We start from the raw sequence: 20,885 nt of genomic DNA on the forward strand, positions 1-20,885 counted from the left end.
TTGAAGAAAAAAATGACTTTAGACACGATTCTGTTTAACGATGGAACCTATTATGGTTTTGAAGTCCTTTGGTAACTTTCAGTTATTCTGATATCTGAAAAACCTAGCTTGTGCAGTGACAGAGTCAGTAGCCACATACATTTTTAAACTGGTTTTCTATTACCGTTCGTCTCTGTCAATAGTACTAGTTTACTGGATAGGAAAAACAACAATTTCTTTTACTCAACCAGCATGTGTGTGTGTCAGAAGCAAGCCAATGTGCAAACCACAAAAGATTCTTTTTAATAAAAGTTTCTGAATATTTTAGAACTCTGAACCATAGAGTTAGAAATAACCCCTTTGCAATTCTTGCTATATGGGTGAAACCCAACTCCTGCCGAGACACTGAAATATTTCATTAATTTTATATTAATTTGATGTATGTGTTTGTGTGCATGGCTTCTCCACCGCCAGAAGACCCTGTGGGATACATTACGTGTGTGTATTTTCCTCTCGCTATGAATCACGTGTTCCGTTTTGTTAGTAGCCTCTATGTTTACACATACAATATAGGAAATGATTTATAACAAAATTGTCATGGGTATTTTATGCACGATTACAGCAGCGTATTAAACGAAATGATGAATTTAAAAAGTGCATTTTTACCATTTATAATGCTTACTAGTCGATGCTAAAATGTGCTCAGTATGTAAATCCTTTGAATTTATTTTCAGTGGTTTTGTTTTTAAGACGGAGCCCTGCTTATTCATTCTCCTTCTCCCCGCCGCCCTCCTCCCCTGCTCTCTTTCCTCTTTTTCAATACAGAAATCTGTTCCGTGGACTGCGGCTCGCACGGGGTGTGCATGGGGGGCACCTGTCGCTGTGAAGAGGGCTGGACGGGCGCAGCCTGCAGTCAGAGAGCCTGCCACCCGCGCTGCGCCGAGCACGGCACGTGCAAGGATGGCAAGTGCGAATGCAGCCAGGGCTGGAACGGCGAGCACTGCACCATCGGTAGGCCCCGCCCCTCGCCCCGCCCCCAGCCCCGCCCCCAGCCCCGCCCCCCGCCAGCCCTGCGCGCGCAACCGGAGGGAGGGCCCTGGTTCCTGGCTGTTTCCCTACTTGCAAAAGCTGATTTCCTCTGATTAATTTTCATTCGTCTTTCTGGAAAAAAAAAGAATTGCTTCTTCACATCAGGCCTCGTGTTACAACGGCCATTCGGTTCTTTTTAGAACAGCTGTCACAAGCATGAGGTGTAAGAATTTGGTGGTTTGTGATGGCTACAAAAATTGACTCACCTGCAGATGATTTCATTTCTTTTTTATGAACACGCCTCCGTTGAATATTACGTCTCGGCGTTCCATGGTGCCATTGCATAACAGCAATATTTTTTACTTTAAAAAAAGACGCCAAACACGGGCAGCCCCACGCATTTTAGCACCTGTCGATAATACTTGAGTCTCTCAAAAAGCGGTTTGACTTTCTATGGCTTTATTTTGCAGCAGCCCAAGAAATAAAGCAGAATGAAATGCACAAGTCTAGCTGTTCTTAAAGTTACATGCTGACGCTTTTCAAATAGGATGATGTTCGTGAACCTCTGTGGGTTAAATAAAGCAAATAGGTGTTTAAGATCAAAATGTTGGTACATAAATGATAGCTAGGGTGGATGCAGAATTATCCAGAACATACATAGTACCATATTTTCAAGGTATTCGGTGCCTTTGCTTTTTACCATTTGAGTCACTGAACTTAAAACATTTAATTAAAGAAAATATAACACACGTAAGTAATAAATGCCTACCTTCCTTCAGTGGAAGTATACCATATTAGCTCTAAATGACACAGCCTTACAAAAATGTCATAATTTGCATAACTTGAGGTATGGTGTTTTATGTCCATAGGGTGTAATTTGCTAACTGGAGGGAGTCCCAATATCTTAAAAAATTTCTTCTTCCAGTGCAGCTACAAGTATCAGGTACTTTATTTTCTTGCTTACAGGAATTGGCTAGCTAGGAAATTTTTCACGGGAAAGTTGAAATCACATAATTTTATAAATTGTCACAGTTGTATCTTTACAGAACTTCAAGTAAGGTTTTTTCCAGTCTTAGTGACATTCCTGTCATCTGTTTTAAGGGTGGTGATCCCCTCACCCCCACAGGTGATGATCCACAGAAGGGCTCCCAGGACTCGGGGCACTTGTGCTCATGACCATAATAGTTATCCGAAAGGGAAATGACCCGTCGTCATCAGGTGGTTTCTGGAGAAGTCCATGCACAGGCCTCCTGTGTTCTTTCTCTCCCACCAGGAGAGGTCACACGGAGCATGGACCTTTCTCCAGCACTGAACTACACCAACACGTGTGCAAGGAACACGTGCTTCTGCGGAGGGTAGCGCATTTGAGACTGAGAGGTTCTTAATAGGGCCGCTCCAGGAGGTAGCCTCTGTCAGCCGCAACCACCAAAATTCCAGATTCTCAGAAGAAGAGATTCTCCTGGTAGGCAAAAGCACTGTAGAGAACGTCCAGTTTTCCACATGCCTGCCAAGGATCTCCAGATCGGGCCTGTGGTGTTAACGTTTACCTGGGAAACACCCTTAGCGGCTCACTTGTGGAATGTGAGCTTCCTACCTACATCCCGGGAAGCATCCAGTCCCCACGGAGGAACGCTGTGAGTGCCCAGAGTGCTTATCTCCACAAACTTGATACGGCTTTCCCCTCCTCTACTCTTCAAGAGAGGCTTCTGGGGCAATGGCTGCCTGTCGTTTGTGTGAACTACATTTGTGAACTATATTAAAGCAGCAAACCGTTGACCCCACAATTTGTGGGTCTTTCTGTGGACATACAGAGAATACTTTGTACCCCTGCGACCAAACAGCGCTGTGCCCAAATCCCAGAATGCCCATCTACCAGAGGCAGGGCAGGAGAAATAGGCCTCTAATCACAGTCCATCAGGTGTTATGACCCCACCACCCCCATACCCATAAGAAGTGAATTGATTCTAGTTGGAGGGGAAATGTTATATATTTGGCTGAATGTATCCTAGGCATGAATATATAGCTTGGAAAACCTAGCAGTATACTATAAGGGTTTCCATAGGCAAATTTAACTTGCTGACCAACAGTTGCTAAGTAAGTCATTCTCTTGGCGTCCTCACTGACTTTGGTCATATAGTACGCGGTTAGTTTCCCACAGATGAGCGGTCCTTGAACAGTTTTTCAGTTATCTGGGAACACGTGAGGTTGCTGTTAGTCGCAGCTCTTTTTATTATAACGTAGCCTATCTTGTTAGGGTTGTTAACAGTTCCGTTTTCTGTTGTTGTATTTCATTTTGTTTCCTTTGTAGTCCATGCGAGTAACAATGTGGAAGTAAAGGACCTACCTCATTTAAAAATGAATCTTCAAAGTGAACCTTTTAAAAGACGCAGGGAACCTCAGATCACTGTTTTGTTCTTCTGTGCTGTTAAAGCACTATTCCAGATTCTGCCATGCAAAGATCCAATTACTTTTTTTCCGACTACTTACTACCTGTGTGTATGTCCACAGCGGAGCCTAAGGGGCCGTTTAAAAAGAGGCCTTTGTGAGCCACTGATTTAAACAACCCAGGAAACTACAGTACGTTTTCTCATTTGGGATATGTTACTATGCTGTGCATTTCCCTCTCCTTTTCAGCACTTACACATCTGGCTAAAAGAAGCTGCCACTTTATGAAAGAATACTCATAAATCAGCAAGATTTTTTTTCTTTCTCCATATTATGTGCCATCTCATTGAATACAAACAGGGAGGTTAATTGAAAGAGAGACGGAGGAGAAATTAAACGGTTAGAAGCAAACAAAAGTTCCCAATAGAAAGCAAAGAATATTCTTCATTAGTCATCTGACTGTCTTCATAAACTGTTCATGCTTTCATAAAACCATAGGCATTTTGATAGTAAAATAGGTTATGAATTTAGAGTGTTCACTGAACATCCTATCTACTGAAAAGATTCCATCTTGCCACTTTTATTAGTGTGTTCATATTTTCCTCTCGTTGTGAATCATGAGTTCGGCAAGTTGGGCGTATTAATCCTCGGGTTCACCGTCCCAAGGCCTTCTCCTTTCTGGGGTTCGACTTTGAAAAGTGACACATGCAGATGGAAAATGAAACAAAGGGAAGTCTACTTTTAGCGATATTATGATTTAAAATAAATATTTTTCCCTTCCTCCCCATACAAGCATTTATGACTGTTGGGCCCTTTCATAAATAAAGAGAAGTTAGTTATATGAGAGAACCACATCAAATGTGACTAGCAAGTATTACTAGCATACTTTAATAGTGATAGCACCATCATCCTTTGTACGTGACCATTCCACGGGAAGGTCGAATGATTATCCCACTCACGTTCCTACTGTTGTTTCTAACAAGATAGAAAAGATGTAAGAATATTTAGAGGACCCAGAAGCAAGATAAAATCTACCCAATATAATTAAGTGGTTTATAAATAAAAGTTGACATGATTGGAATACTGCATGGCTGTCTCTATATAAACAAGCCAGAACAGTTCTGTATCGATCAAGGTCAAACCTGTGACCTGGGAGATACTTGTCTTGGCCTTAATTCAGTAAGTTCACTGTTGATGTATTTAACTGAAACCAGAATCTATAACCACACAAAGGCAACTCCTTTGCTTTGACTCTCCCTATCCTTGCGTGGAGACACTGGAAAACTACTCTTCTGGCCTGGTGGCTGGAGTTGGTGGGCCATAGAAAGAATGCAAAGGCCACGCCAGCCTCTGCCGAACAGATGGTTGTACGCAGAATCCACATAACTTGTAAGCGCAATGCAGCTGAATATTCTGGGCAATGCTACATCCTAAGTTTCCACATCTTGAGTCTTTCTAACCTGCAGCTTCCCCCAAGAGCTCTTCTTTGTAGCAGTTGTGGAGAAAAAAACCCGTCCCTATAGCCTTCCCTTTGTAGCTGAGAGCACTGGAGGTTGTAGATGAGATGGTGACCTGCAGGGGTGAGGGGAGCAGGGCTGGGGACTGAATGACACATTTGAGTGTTGTCTACAGTGAAGTGTTGTTGGGAAGGTAGGGAAGGCCCAGATCTGTCTGTAGATGGGTGAATTATCTCCTGGAGGTTGCTTGGTATTTCCCATTGGCGTGTTCCATTTCCATACAGACAGAAATGGAGAAAATGGGCTTAAATTGTCAAGATGTTTTTTAGCTACAGTGAGGAACCTCCTGTTGGAAGACGTATTTAAATCCTGACACAGGATCCCAAAGAAAGGTTTTAATCTCGGTTCCTGGAAGCTTTGGGAATACCGTAATCATTTAGGCGTGGAACACTGGGGGTTTTGTTTGGTTCTTCTTGTTAATTTGAGGAATGTTTTTAAGAGGGGAATTTCTGGTAACTTTTTTCCATTCATCAAGTCTCTTGACTAGCGTCCCTATCTGAAGGACCCCTTGAGGTCTCTTGTGGTTCTAGAATTTCTTGATTTCTGCTTTATTTAGAAAACTACGAGATTTAAACAAGGGATTCGCCTTTTGTTCTGTTTCATTTCGCTTTTTATTTTCCCTAAGGCATTTACGTGTCTTTGTTACCTTTCATTTGTTCATTTATTTCTTTATCCATTAAGCAATTACTGATCATCTCATCTGTGATATTCTAATATTTTTTATGCAGGTTAGTGGTAACAGATGAAAAAAAAAACAAAGCGTGGGCTCCGGAAGGAAAAAGAATATGTGTTTTCAAATCTGCTCTGTGATTTATCCACTATAACTTGTATAATGAAGCTATTGGTTACTGTAGGGCAGTGACCAGAGGGGAGAATACATGTGGATCCCCTGGGGTCCGGTCCCGGTCCCTGCTGCTTGGAATTTGGTTTCAGCCCTTTTATCAGTAGGAAAACACTTGTTCCCTGCTTGTATCTGACTGACTGCCTACTCTATCATTGTGACCTTAGGCAAGTCATTTTTTGTTTTTGTTTTTTTCTCTCCACGTTTGTTTATTTTTGAGACAACACAAGCAGGGGAGTGGCAGAGAGAGGGGGACAGAGGCAAATCGCGTTTGAGGCAAATACATTGGAGTTCTTATTCTGTGGTTAAGTATAAACGAGACAGCTGCAATCCAGACAGTGTTTTGGATGTTGACTTCCAAAAATAAAGACACAAAACGAAATTGCTGTCCAAGGTGAAATTTTCATTTCATTGTTAGAAAATGTAACCTAGTCTCAAAATGGATATGGCTTAACAAGAAGTTAATATGTTTGAGTTGAGGGTTTTGAGAGGTGTTGCTCTGAGAAAGAAAGGAAGGGAGGGAGGGAAGGAGGGAGGGAGAAAGAGAAGGAGAAGAAAGGGAAGGGAAGGGAAGGGAGGGAGGGAGGGAAAGAGAAAGGTGGAGTCTATTTGGTATTTGTCTTCTCGTGACATCTCCAACACAGAGTGGTTTATTGAGCTACATTGATTTTCATGTACTTTCAGGCAATTCACATGGAAATTTGGCCTAGGGGAAATCCTAATTCCTTTAAGCTACAAAAGACCAGCTATTTGTTTTTATTCTAATTCTTTAGTACACTGGGAAACAGGATCATTAATGATCACAAAGACATGCTTTGTTTGCTCAGACAAAACTTAGACTTACAGTACTCCGCATCCCTCTATTAAATACTATGGTTGCTCTGGGCTTTGGGATGCTGAAGATCAGAAATTGAAAATGAAATACACACAGCTGGGGAGTTATCTACTAAACACTAGGGGGGTAAAAGAGAGAAAGACGAAAACTGTACCATTGTGGACAAAGCTTAGCCTCGTTGTTCTCGTTCTTATCTCTGGAGAACGCTGAAAGAATAGTATTTTCGTTGTTACCTTTAAAAATAAGTGACGATCTGGGGGCGCCTGGGCGGCTCAGTCGGTTAAGCGTCCGACTTCGGCCTAGGTCACGATCTCGCGGTCCGAGAGTTCGAGCCCCGCGTCGGGCTCTGGGCTGACGGCTCGGAGCCTGGAGCCTGCTTCGGATTCTGTGTCTCCCTCTCTCTCTGACCCTCCCCCGTTCATGCTCTGTCTCTCTCTGTCTCAAAGATAAATAAATGTTAAAAAAAAAAAAAATTTTAAATAGGTGACGATTTGGTTTCACAAGTGACCACTCGGATACACTCTGATACTTCCCTTAGATTACCAAATCGATATTCTTTGTAACTTTTGCAATGTTCCCAAGTTGGGAATCATATTGACAATAATAACAGAATGTGGAAATTCTATAAGTATCTTTCTACATTTGTACTGAAACTTCGTAAGTCCCCCCCCTTAAATGAATACAGGGTACCACATTACACCTGCCAGTGAGCGCTCTGGGAGACATCTGGCTTCCCGTCTGTCAGAGTGATGGAGTAGCTACAAAAGGGGTCTCCACTGCCTCCCGCCTGAGTCCCTGGCGGGGCCAGCGACATACTTGTCGTGAATCTGGTAAAGCTGAAGCCTCAGAGAGAACTGGACCACCTCGCTGGCGCGGGCCTTTCTTGCGAGAGGACCGCGGGGTTATATGGTCACATGTTCATCGGAAACTTGCAAATCAGTTAGGGCCTTCATCTATTTCCTTTTCGACTTGCTTTCCATCACACTTTTCCTTGAGTAGGATGACACTGGAATGACTATGGGCACTTTGAGGATTCAGCTAAGGAGGCTCTGAGCTGGGGATACATTTAGTTTAGATTTAATTGGATATATTTATGAGGTGTGAAATCATTGCTGTCTGTGGCTGTTATTGCTAGCCATCCAGGAATATTCCTACCACCCGCTGCCTCACCTACTGACATGAACGCACAGGGTCAGAGATTATATGAAGCTATGAATTAGTCCTGTGGAGCCCTGCACCAGAAGTAGATGGTGGAGGAGAAATAAGGTTCGAAATGTATGGAAACGGAAGTTAGTCTGTGGAAAATTCCTCTCGTCATCAGATATGTGGTAAAAGTGCCTAATCAAAAATGCCTAATTTCTCCTGTCAGAGATACACCTGATACTGGGATGTCTGTAATTACAAACTTGCCACAATTTTCTCGTTTGACGAATATATCTCTTGGGCAATTGATCGGAATCCTAGCGTTTTTTAGGGCGCAAACATGTCAGCAGTGTTGCGAAATTGAGTTCATCAGGGTGTGAAGTCACACGTGCCGTGCATCGCAGGGTATCCGTGAATCTTATGAACATTCGAGAAAAAAATTTCATGTTTATGTGACATGAAACACTGATATTGACAAAGATAATAGAAAAGTCATAATATTCTGTGAGGCTATCACAACAAAGTGGTTAATGAATGTCATCAATTCAAAGAGTGTTTAAGATTTGTTTATTATACAATAAAGTCTTCCCTTCTAGCAATAATGCCAAAAATTTATATGACATTAATAATAATTAAATTGAAACTTTTCTAAACTATCAGTAATGAAAACTATATTAAACAGTCGCAGTGAATAAAGACTGAATTATCTTTCTGTTCAGTCTATAGAAAGTATTACAAAATCGTTGTCTTATAAAGAAACATTGAAAGAGTGAACAAAGCTCAAAAATACAGAAGGAGAAATGTTTATTAGAGACATTACAGGCACTTAATAAAAAATGTTACATGCTTTTCTGATATTTGTGGTGTTTTCAGCTCAAAAATAATTTCCTTTGATTTCTTATTCTAAATACTCATTTTATACCTAATTTCATATTCATAATTTGGTATTCTTTTCTTTTTTTAAAAATTCATTTATGTATTTATTTTGAGAGGGAGAGCAAGAGAGAGAGAGAGAGCATGCCAGGGAGTGCAGAGAGAGGGGGAGGTAGAGAGAGAGAGAGAGAGAGAGAGAGAGAGAGAACCCTAAGCAGCTTCCTCACTTTTAGCTCAGAGCCCAACTCGAGGCTAAATCTCACAAACCATGAAATCATGACCCGAGCCGAAATTAAGAGTTGGAGGCTTAACCAGCTGAGCCACCCAGGTGCCCTTGGCACTCTTTTTCTTAATGAGAGCCCCCCAAGATGTATAATTTCAGACCCCATAAAACCTGCATCTACCTCTGTTCCCAGCTCTATGACTTGATAACTATGCCATCTCGGGGAAATCGCTTAAGCTCCCTGTGCTACGTTTTCCTCATCTGTAAAGTGGGAATGAAAATAGAGAGTCTCAGACAGTCTTTGAGAGCATTAAATGACTTCAAACATGGAGAAGAGCGCTTAGGACACTTCCTGGCCCAAAATAAACACCATGCCGATGTTACTTATTGTTACTGTAGTTGCTGCTAGAGTCTGGGGACTGAGATGCATGAAGTTGACAGTGACTGATTCTTCCCTACCGAGTCTTGTCTTCACGCAGAGGAATTAGCCAACAGAAAAACAAGAGTCCGTGCGGGTTACGAGAACTGCTAGTCCCCTCCACTTGGAGACACACTGAGTGGGGACAGAGATGCCTCGTGATCTGTCAAACGTGGTGGAGGGTGGGTCAGCAGGAGTCGGTAGACACGGAGTTGAATGGAAGGAAATTCTAAGCCGACTTGGTTGACGAAAACTCCAGAGAAGCCAGGAAGCCTCCTGTGCGATGTGCAGAAAAGAGATCCTTCTTAAGATCCTCTCTGTTCTGCTGTCCCAGTGACTCTAAGTAATTTGATGTGACAAAAAGGATAGCGATTCCTAAGAGAAGCTTGAAAGCCCCTTAGAGCTCATTGAGTATCACCCATGTTCTGAGAACCAGGCTGATTTTTAGATGTCTGTTTTTTTTCCTTTGAGATAACATTAGTACCCATTTGGGGCTTCCCAATATATATACTTTTTCATTTTAGTCTTAGTTATTTAGATGTAGTACTTTATCCTGTAATCCCCTCAGAATGGGTTGGGTTGGTTTTTTTTTTTAATTTTTTTTTTTAATGTTTGAGAGTGAGAGAGAGAGAGAGAGAGCGAGCCAGGGTGGGAGACACAGAATCCGAAGCAGGCTCCAGGTTCTGAACTGTCAGCACAGAGCCCCACACGGGGGCCCGAACTCCCGAACCATGTGATCATGACCTGAGCCAAAGTAAGACGCTGACTCACCTGAGCCACCGAGGCACAGCAGTTTTATTTATTTTTTAAGTAATCTCTACACTCACTGTGGGGCTCGAACTCACAACCCCAAGATCAGGAAGCACATGCTCCACAGATTGAGCCAGCCAGGTGCCCCTGCGTATTTTTTTTTGTTTTTTTTTTTTTTAATGAGGCCTTTTAGTCTCCTCTTTCCTAAAGACACAACACTAGTCCCTTGACCTTTCTGAATGGTGGAGCACCTTGTCAGTGCTCCCTCTACTGGTTTCAGTCTTTTTTAAAACTGTCACAAAGATAAATGCTGATTTTACTAGTGAATTGAACAGTGTTCCGTTTTCCTGCCTTTCGATGAAGAAATGCTTGGATAAGGGATGGCGTATTGGATGGCTATTTTGATGTTTTAATTCGTCCAGCCTTCAGGTGGTTTTTCTCTTCAGCGCGTAAGTTGTTCTTTTGTATCCGTTTGTTTTCCTTCCCAGGTACCAATTTCAGCACGAAAGGACGTGAAGTCACGGGCTCAGTGTAGTCAGAGCCAGCCAGCGATGGCGGTCCTGGGCTTCTTCCACGGAGAGCTCGGTAGCCTGTATATATGTATAAGCTTTATATCCTGTAAAGCTTGAGGGTTGTTAAAGTGTGACTCTGCTGACGTTTGGTGAAGGGCCTTCCGACTTTAACTTTTTGTAGCAGCCCATCCATCCTCCCTTGTGTTGTTAACCTGCCTGCACAAGTCAAGTAATGTCTCAAGAGCCCCGGTAGAATGACATCCCCCCGGGGGCGCCTGGGTGGCTCATTTGGTTAAGCGTCCCACTTCGGCTCAGGTCATGATCTTGCGGTTCATGAGTTCAAGCCCTGCATTGGGCTCTGAGCTGACAGCTCAGAGCCTGGAGCCTACTTAAGACTTCTGTGTCTTTCTCTACCTCTGCCCTTCCCTGCTCACACTCTGTCTCTCTCTCTCTCCTTCTCACAAATAAATAAACGTTTAAAAAACACCTTGAGAATTACACCCTCCGTCTGACAACTCCTCAAGAAAATTTGTATTTGAATCTTCACAGAACTCTTGCACTGTGACTGTCTTTGCTGTGTGTCAGGGAAATCATAGTCCCAAGGGCCATCTTGATATAAATGTTCTCTCATCATGTTGCTGATTTGTTTCTCAAGCCATCAGTTTCTTTGCCCCTAAGAATGGGAGTAACTATAGACATAAACAACTTTTACTGTTGACGTCAGGCACTTGAGTGTCCCTTTTGCTCTGTCCCATCTTCCATGCTATAATTTATCCTCACTAAATAGAGGTAGTGGCCTAAAGCCGAGTCAGAGTTTTTCTTCACAGGGTAGCAATGTCCCCAAGAGGTAAACTTCAGTGACGGTTATATTGTTTTGGGAAATGTTAAATGTGTTCTATACTTTAGAAAAGGGACTTTTTTTTTTAGAGTTTCTAAAACCCAGTTCTGAATACAGTATCTGTTTTGTGGGTGAATGTATTTGGACGTAACATGTGTCTTTCCATGTGGATGATTTACCCATGGCCTACACGCATAGGAATTTTGAGTTCTTTAGAAGAAATATGCTTCATGTACTTCAGGGTCATAGAATAATGAGTTCTATACTGTGACTGTTATTTGTGTACAGATTCTCCCTCCCATCTGCCTCCTGTGGTGTTACGTGGGTCTCAATAGCTGCTATAAATTGATCATACGCCTACTCAGCTTACTATAAGTGCCACCGACTATAAAGGCTGTATGTTCAGAAAAAAATGGAGGAATAAATCCACTGTCATTTTTCTCAAATCAGAGCAGTCTATAAGAAAATGCTGATTATTTATGTTGTTTTATGATCGCTTAGATCTCATTGAAATATGCCTGATTTCTTTAGAATTGATCAACCTGATTCCCTTTTTTTTTTTTTTTTTTTTTACTATCTTGTGTTTATTTCCCACCATGAACTTAGTGGTTTTCTAGCTAGTTGTTCTGTTTAGTCTCCCAAAATGATTTACTGTGCAGGTGCTTAGGGGAATAGTTTATAAATCATAATTATTATATTACAGAAAATTTTGAATCTGTTAACTTTGAATTAAAATATTAGGGGCGCCTGGGGGGCTTAGTCGGTTAAGCGTCCGACTTGGGCTCAGGTCGTGATCTCATGGCTTGTGAGTTCAAGCCCCGCGCCGGGCTCTGTGCTAACAGCTCGGAGCCCGGAGCCTGCTTCGGATTCTGTGTCTCCCTTTCTCTCCGCCCCTCCCCCGCTCTCTCTCTCTGTCTCTCTGTCTCTCTCTGTCTCTCTCTCGCTCACAAATAAATAAATAAATAAATAAACATTAAAAAAATGTTAGATGCCATAACAGATTTTTTAAGTATGAATCTATCCATACCCAGGAGTTCCCTTTTGCTTTTTTTTTTAAACCTCATTTCTCATCTGAAGCCAATTTAAATTGTCTTTTAAAAGTTTATGGAGAGACATGGTGTCTGAGTACACACCAGTTATATGTCAAATTTATGTTGTTTTATTGACAGCCTGCCATTGTGTTTCTTTACTGATACACTACGGTATTTTTTTCCACTTGGAACACTTCATTGATTTGCATCTCTTAAAAAGCATCCAAGACCTTAATTTCCACCAAAATCTAGTATACAGGAGGTTTTAAAGTTCAGTTGACTGGGTATACAATTTAACTAGAAATAAAGATGAAAAACACTCCTTTCAACTCTTGCCAAGTTCATCAGAAGGCTTCTATGAGAGGTTTAGGTTCAAGGTATTTGGGAGTGAAAACATTATGTTGTCAGCTGTTTAACAATTCTAGCAAGGAGGAGACAGACCGTAAGTAGTGTTAGATTATTCCATTCTCCCTAGTATGTCCATTCTCCCTAAAACTCGAGCCAGGTAGCTGTGGAGAGTTAATGTGGATTTTGAGTAATTTTCATTATATGTAGAGATCCTTATTACCCCAGTGGAGTAAGTGAAAAGTCAGAACTTTGCACTCGGTTTAATGTAAGGGTGGAAGAATGAGGCACACAATTTTAAGGGATAGGATTCCTTCCCGCGATGGCACATTGGTATCCTTACAATGGCAGATTTTACCTCTGTCATTTGTCGAATATGAGAAGTTGAGAAGAGCCTTTATTCATCTTAGCTCAGTTCCTTTTCCACCTACCAGTTTTTAAAACACAAGCTTCTTAATGGTGTTAGTCCATACAGAAGCCATGACTCTTCTGCCTTTTCACATTTAACATATTATCTTCACAGATTATGGTGTGACTAGAGCCAGGTTGGTTTTTTTTTTTTTTTCCTATCACTCTTCTTCATGATGGGTTGGTTCACTGACCCTCTCCTTTTTGAGTGCCTCTTTAGTGAAGCTGGAAAACAGCTGTCTGAAATATGGCTATTATTTCTGGGGTTTAGCCGCCATGTGCCTTGGATAAATTAAGGAGCAGTCAAAGGAAGTCCATAAATATGAATACTTTGCCAGCTGCTTTTCCATTAAACTCTGTTGGTTGAATGAAATTAGCAAATAATTATGTTGGTGGGGAATCTACTCTATCCAAATGTAATATAATGTCTTCCTTTAACAACAGAGCTTAATTTTTTCCTGTACACCAAATTAGTTTTTAGGGCAATCTACATTGCAAATTGGCCGATTTGCATTAGAACTATGCCTACTTGTTCTGATTTGTCAACACCTCTTTTTTTAAAAAGTCTTTAACATCGAGCATGGGTGGGTAAGACCATCTGCTTACAGAGCTTGCCTGCAGCTCTGTCACTTAACACATGAGACAGGTTACAGCTGTTTAATTGTTATGATGCTGAATGATTATCATTCTATTCAAAATTAATATTTATATATGTGTGCATAGAAAGCATGTGGTTAAACATAAGTGATCTAATTGTGAATTAATGGCGTTAGGTATTCATTAATTAGGCCCCCCCATGAACAGTGAAGGGTAAAATAATGCTTTTCACATACACTCCAACTCTTGGCTTTTAAGACGAGTCCCCAGGAGTGATTATTATGCATGTGAGTAATCCACTCCAAATACACTGGTGTAAGCAAGGAAAAAAAAAAAAATCACCATATAGCCGCCATTAAAAACAAAGGGAAAACTATCTTTATGTTTATTACCCATACGCTAACTCTTTCCTGCCCCTAAAAGCGTTATCCTCTGAACTGTGACCAGTGTAAATACAAGCCACGTAGTAAGAGCCTAGACGTACCTCAGTTATGACTGCATATACCAGCATATCACCCGCAATGACTACCACTAGCCCCTGGGGAAGCTTGCTCAGCCCGCAGGGACTTCCCCGGCGTAAGGAATGGTGACGCACAAACACATCATTTTGCTCCAGAAGTTAGCAACACATATTCCATCCTGTCTGCTCAGTCCATTTCATAATGGAAAACAAAATGAAAAGTTTTCAGCAAAATTGCGATATGATGACAGAGGTATGCGTGTAAAAGAGGATATTTAAATGCCTTCGTTTCCAGGTAGTTACCGTCAAAGTGACTTGTGTTTGTATTTATACAGATATTGGTACGCCTTTAGAAACTACTGACTTACCTGGCTCAGATACAATGACTAATGAGGGAACGCAAAATCTGTAAGGACAAGTTGCTATTTGTTCTTTATTCCAAAAAGCTGAATCACGTTTGATTGGCTGTTGTGCGGTAACAAATGATGTCCGCGATGTCTCAGTGATAACGTGTTCACGTCTTTAGTCCAGCAAAATTTAAATTATAACTGATGACCGGACCCATGGTTTGCCAAGATAAGAGTACCAACCGCAGCAACAAGAACGGCTTGAGGAAAATTAATTTATGTTGTGAAAGATCGAAGAAAATTGTAACCCATGATAGAAGACTCTGCATGCCTCCTTCCAGAATTTGAACTTACTTCGCATTTTTTTCTCGGCTGAAATGAGTAAGCTGACCCATGTGTAGACCGGTACTTGACCAGTACCGGCAAAGTGTAGTGCTCAACATGCAAATGTATTTTTTTTAACATTTGTTTATTTTTGAGAGACACAGAGACAGAGTGCGAGTGGGTGAGGGGCAGAGAGAGAGACACACAGAACTTGAGACACAGAACTTGAAGCTCCAGGCTCCGAGCTGTCAGCACAGCCGACACGGGGCTCAAACCCACAAATCGTGAGATCGTGACCTGAGCCAAAGTCGAGCGCCTAACTGACTGAGCCACCCAGGCACCCCCCAAAACCCAAGTTTAAACTTCGGTGCACACTCTTCTGTCACCCACCAATAAAATCTCTGTAAATCACTTTTTATGCATCTATGAGATACATCTATGAGATAGATTTATCTCTGTAAATCACTTTTGATGCATCTGTGATTTATCTATGACTTTCCCAAAAGAAGTTACCATTTGTCTTAGGGGAGGTAAAGATTGTTCAGTCATGTTTTTATTGTTTTTCCTGATACGTTCGAGAAAACCAGTAAGAGGAAGACCCGATGTATGTCGCACAATTATTTACAAGTCTTATTCTGTGCATTTTTCTTAAATATTAAATTTTATGCACAGGCAAAACTAATGCAACCAAGAAATTATAAGCATTGCAATTGATCAGATCAGTGGGTTATTTTTATGGTTTCCTGCCACTGGACTTGCTTGGAGCACACAAACGCCACTCTAATAATTGCCAAAACCAAGTTCATCGTATCAGTTGAAGAGCCGAATAGTCATCTAGCGTGAAAAATATTCGCGTTACCGTTTGTATTGATTAATGTTAAGAGCTGTCTCTGGGTAGTTTCGGTCCCCAGTCAGGGCGCTAAAACATAGCCTGATTATTTTTCAATCTAGGAAATCCTCAGAAAGTATGGCTTTGTTTATGTCGTGCAGTGAACCCAGACAGGGAGTACAAACGTGCTACTGACGTGGTTACGTGGATGGCCCGGGGGCTGAAGTCGTGCCGTGTGCAAAGAGCACCCCAAGCCGGCCGTATCCCACGCTAACCAATACTCATCTCTTTGCGTGGCTGTGTCCGTGCCAGCGTCAGTGAGTGTGCCGCGTGGACTCTTGAGTGTCCCCCTGCCGCTCCATCATGTGGACATAGCTCACGGTCAGGCGGGAAATTCTGCGCGGAAGGAAAATACCAAATATTTTTCTATCCTTTACCGTTACAGAGCTTTGCGGCTTCTGATGGCACTTTGCCCGGCAAGGCTAACTTTATAAAATTTGGTTTCTGGCAGAGCACCTTTTCCATAGAACCTATTTTTTTTTTCTGGACTGATTTAAATCAGGGAAAATATTATTTCACTCTTTTCGAAGGTCTCAGGTTAGCGTTCCAAACTGAAAAGTGGTATTTCGCGTGGGCAGCTGCGTGGAAGAAGCAGTGTATTCGTACAGATACTTTGTTCGCCACATTTCCAACCCACAAAAGGAATAAAATATGTGAAGTTTCAGAAAGAATTTATTTGAAACCGGTTGTTTTCAAAAGCGCATTGCCGATCTTAGGAGCGCGAGAGCTCTTTGAAACAACACGTGCACGCGCGCACGTCCACAAACATACTCACACGAACTGTTTTTCTTTGCTGGCACAGCCTCACTTTCTAGTCGTTCCAGTTCAAGTTTAGTGACTCTTCTAAAGAGGATAAAATACTGGTGATGTTTTATCCTGGTCTTAGATTGAGAATTTTATGGCGGGGGAGGGGGGGGTGGGGAGAACATATTGTCAGGGGCCCGAGTAAATTGTTTTATGGAATGTAAAATCACATCTCTGCCATAATCCTTTACGACAAGGTAATCCGTAATTGGCAGTGGGCCCCAATCAAGGAACACGGAACCAATGGGTGTGCAGCTTGCACACTGATTTCAACACTTACTGGTTGGAATAAATGGATTTAATATGTACTTATTGCAGATTGTTGCTTTTCTGTCATCCTCCAGGAACTGGTAGTGAATAACCTAAGAAGGATACCTACTTACAACTTTAATGAGATACTAATGTGAATCATTTTTTTAAGTCTGTGTCATAAAGAATGAGGAAACACACAATGCTAAATTAAAATGTGTCCTCGATTCCAAGGACGTTGCAGTAATCGCCATAGTGGAGAATATGTCTGGATTTCATTACGTGCCCATCTGATTGAATTATCCTCTCTTGAAGACGGGCCCTTAAGATTTTAATGTTGTAATTAAACTGAGAAATACTTCCAGCTTCCGGATTCTGTGTTATTTGCCTGTGTCTGGGCTCTGCCCAGGAGTCCATTCAGTGGCCCAGTGAAAATACTGTTCTGTTTAATACGCTCCAACCAAGCATATTGTCAACAGTGAGAACAATGTGAGTAGCTCATAACCATACGCATCAGCAATTACGTAGACACAGACTATTTCTGTTTTTCCCTTGTGAGCTGTCTAACGTATATACAACCAACTTGGTTTGCCCTTGTTTCTTCTTTGTGTTTTGAAGAATCCCTTTGACAGAAAAAGGAAAGCACGCTTGGCCTTAATCATATTCTGTGTAGACCTCCAAATATCCCAGTTCTTCCTCAAAGCAGACATATATACTCCTTTGACCTCATATTCAAATGGGCAACTATCTTTAGGATTACCACTCAAAAGATATTTCTTTGTACAGAATTTTACAATTCTGCGGTCCTTTTGTTGTTCAAACTCACTTGCTTTAAGTTTTTCCTGGTTTTATCCCTCAGTCTTAATATCTTGCCAATTGGGTTTTCAAACTTTGGGTTTTATGAACAGGTTATAGCATATATCATAAAGCTTTCTTGAGTCTACATAAGGTACTCTTACTTATGAAGCTGTGTCAGTAGGTTGATATTTCAAATTAGTTTGGATTCTGATCTTACTTCCTGGGCCCCCCTTTAATTGCCAATGTTGAATTAACGATTTCCACGGGGTTTTTTTTCGTCTTATGTTTTCATTCAAGTAAATTTAGCAACCATTCCATAAACAGATGATGCTTCTGACCTACCTTACGTGGGCACACCGTTCTGACTCTTGTTGTAAATATAACTTATTTATTAAGTCTGTGGCCACGGACTGCCTGGTTGGTATTTTGGTGTTGCCACTCGCTAGCATTTTGACCTTGAGGAAGTTATTTCACTGTGCCTCAGTTTCTTCATTTGTGAACCAGGGAAGATAATAAAAGTACCTGTTGCCCTGTAGGTGGTGACAGTTAAGTCAGCGTCTCATGGACAGTGCTTGGCATAGTTTTCAGCACCTAGAGTAGCCAATGGTATTTATTGTTAATACTACTGTGTGTAATTGGGGTGGATGGATTGCACGAAGGGCGAGGAACAGGTGCGTGAAGGAGGGGGAGGGTTTAGGAAATGAGGTATTGCTCACCCGTGGTTCTTTCTCAAAAAGTTTTGTTATTATTCATCATATATCTGTGTCTGTATTATTCAAAGAGTTTCTTCACAAGCTGCCAACGCATGTAAGACACCCTAGAACCGCCATAATAAGTACATTTAATCATTTTGTTCAGCAGATATTACGAATCCCTTGTGAGCCAGCCAGTGGGAGTATGGGAAATAGCACGGCCTTGGAGTTGACATTTCTAATGGAGATTTACACATTCGGTCTCCTCTGTCTATATATCAATAAAGCCTTGTATTTTTATGGCATCTCTTAATGAATTGATCACAGCTAGTTCTTGATTCAACCCTTCTCCTGTTACAGTCGCCCTTGTGATCATACCCCTGGACTTCTTCCATGAGAAGCGCTCAGGGAGAAAAAAAAAAAGGAAGAATCAGATAACCAAGGGAAATGGAGGGAGGAGGGTGCCCCTAATTTTGATAGATAAGCAGACGAGGCGACAACCTATAGGTAGAAATCCCAAAAGTGTTGCTATCCCGTTCTAGTCTACACATTAGGAATTAAAAACCGTACAGGACTAAATATGAGCAAGGTCCCTCCTAAGGGGCCTTAGACTCCAGCTCGTTAGAAAGGGGCACAGACAAGAGTAGATCATTTTGTGTGCACCTCCATTCATCTTCCCCAAAACAGGAAGTGGGAAGATACGGTCATCAAGGGCTTTGAAAAGAGAAATCATTCCTTTTTTTTTTTTTTTTAATTTTTTTTTTAACGTGTATTTATTTTTGAGACAGGGAGAGACAGAGCATGAACGGGGCAGGGGCAGAGAGACAGGGAGACACAGAATCGGAAACAGGCTCCGGGCTCCGAGCGGTCAGCCCAGAGCCCAACGCGGGGCTCGAACTCACGGACCGCGAGATCGTGACCTGAGCCGAAGTCGGCCGCCCAACCGACTGAGCCACCCAGGCGCCCCAAAGAAAGAGAAATCGTTCTTTTTGAAAAGAAGTACCCAGAGGGGAGTCTATGAAAAGGACACAGTACCACTCATTTGCTTTGGTGATCCTGCAGGTTTATGGGCTCATCCCATCACGAAAATATTTGTGATGACCCAAACCTTTCTTCCACATCTACGGTTTCACGGAGTCTTTGCCCACCTGATCCAGCAAGTAGACCCGGGACCACCAACGCGTGGGCTGGAAACCCGACTCGTCGTCTCATGCGTTACGTTCTAGAGATGACTGCGGATCTGAATGTATTTCGGAAAGAGGGACAATAGACAATGAAGACCAAGAAACAGCTCTGACGTCTGAAAGACACTCACTCATCTGCATTTTGCCATTGACGTTAGATCCACCGGGCCATTTCCCAAGGAAGCCGTGTAGGAGGCAGCTAGGAGACAGCAGAAGCACCCTATGGCCGATGAGAAAGTAGTATCTATTTCATGTTAGGTCGGGAATAATTGCAAAGTACTTGCGAGCCGGAAGAGGCATGCTGACCGAGATTGCTAGGCTGTGACCTTGCACGCATGTCTCTCCCTCTTCAGTCTCTGCATCTGCACTTACTGTATCAGCTGTATTTATATCGCAGGGTTGTGGGAGAGATCAAATGAGAGATAGAGAGCGCTTAGAGCAGTACCTGGCACAAAGTCAGCCTCTGTCATCATCCTCAGGGAGGAGAGCTGGGATCACGGCACTTCATGTGTGTCCCCTGGGTTATCGTGAACCGGGACAGAGACCTGGAGCAGAACGAGAAATTTGGAAATCGTTAATACATCAGACAAGTGTTCACAGTCTACGATTTATAGAACCAGAGCCCGTGGAAGAGCTAAAATCATAGCATTTTGTGTGTGCATTGTGTGCATTGTTTCTCAGGGGAGAGTCTGTAACTCCTGCTACTTTTCTCACTGACCCGAGACCCCAGAAAGATTAAGAATCACTATCTTACAGGAAATACGGTAATACCACCCCCACCCCCTATTCCCACATGGGTCTTTTTAAAAGATAAATAATTGAAACTCCCGGGAAAGTGTTTTATGAATACAGCATTTTACTGGAGAATAGTTTTTTAAAAGGGCTCCATTTTATATGTCTGGCACTCATTTTTGTAAGAGTTTTCTTCTATAAAACGGATTTGAAACTTTTGGTGAGTAGGTCTAATAGGAAGGACTTGGTTTTGGTGTCAGAATACACTCATTCGTTTTCAAAGCAATTTTTTTGCAACTTCATGTGCGTTTCAGCAACTGTTAGGAATATTAATTTTTAAATATACTGTATTATTTTTACGACTATTGTTCCTAATGGCTTCTTACAACATGCCTGCATTTTTCTGATTATTTCCTGTCGTGGCTTATCTAATGATGTTTTTATTGTTGCAATTATGATTTTTAATAATCATTTGAACCCCATCTATCGACATCTCCTTTTAACATCTTTATTCTGCAGCACGAGCCTTTTGTGGTAGTGTCGGAAATGTTAATCTTCGAGGACAAAATGCACGTGGTGGTTGTTACCCCTTTTCTCCATTAGTTTTAAACTAACAGCCTCAGAGTTATTCCCTAGGATATAAAATGCAAATGGCAAATCTTAGTATCTCTTTCTCAGTACA

The 20,885-nt window shown here is 41.9% G+C and overlaps 1 protein-coding gene across 17 annotated transcripts in view; it reads left to right on the forward strand.

Moving 5' to 3' along the window:
• The window catches only part of TENM3 (teneurin transmembrane protein 3), a 453,850-nt gene that overhangs the window by 346,063 nt on the left and 86,902 nt on the right, over positions 1-20,885 (forward strand). For all 17 annotated transcript variants that reach the window (XM_043557955.1, XM_043557965.1, XM_043557986.1 and 14 more), the window contains one exon: positions 805-990. In XM_043557955.1, coding sequence (XP_043413890.1) covers positions 805-990 — 186 coding nt within the window. The remainder of the gene's footprint in view (positions 1-804; positions 991-20,885) is intronic.

Source organism: Prionailurus bengalensis, chromosome B1 (assembly GCF_016509475.1).
Source record: "Prionailurus bengalensis isolate Pbe53 chromosome B1, Fcat_Pben_1.1_paternal_pri, whole genome shotgun sequence".
In the NCBI taxonomy this organism is placed as follows: domain Eukaryota; kingdom Metazoa; phylum Chordata; class Mammalia; order Carnivora; family Felidae; genus Prionailurus; species Prionailurus bengalensis.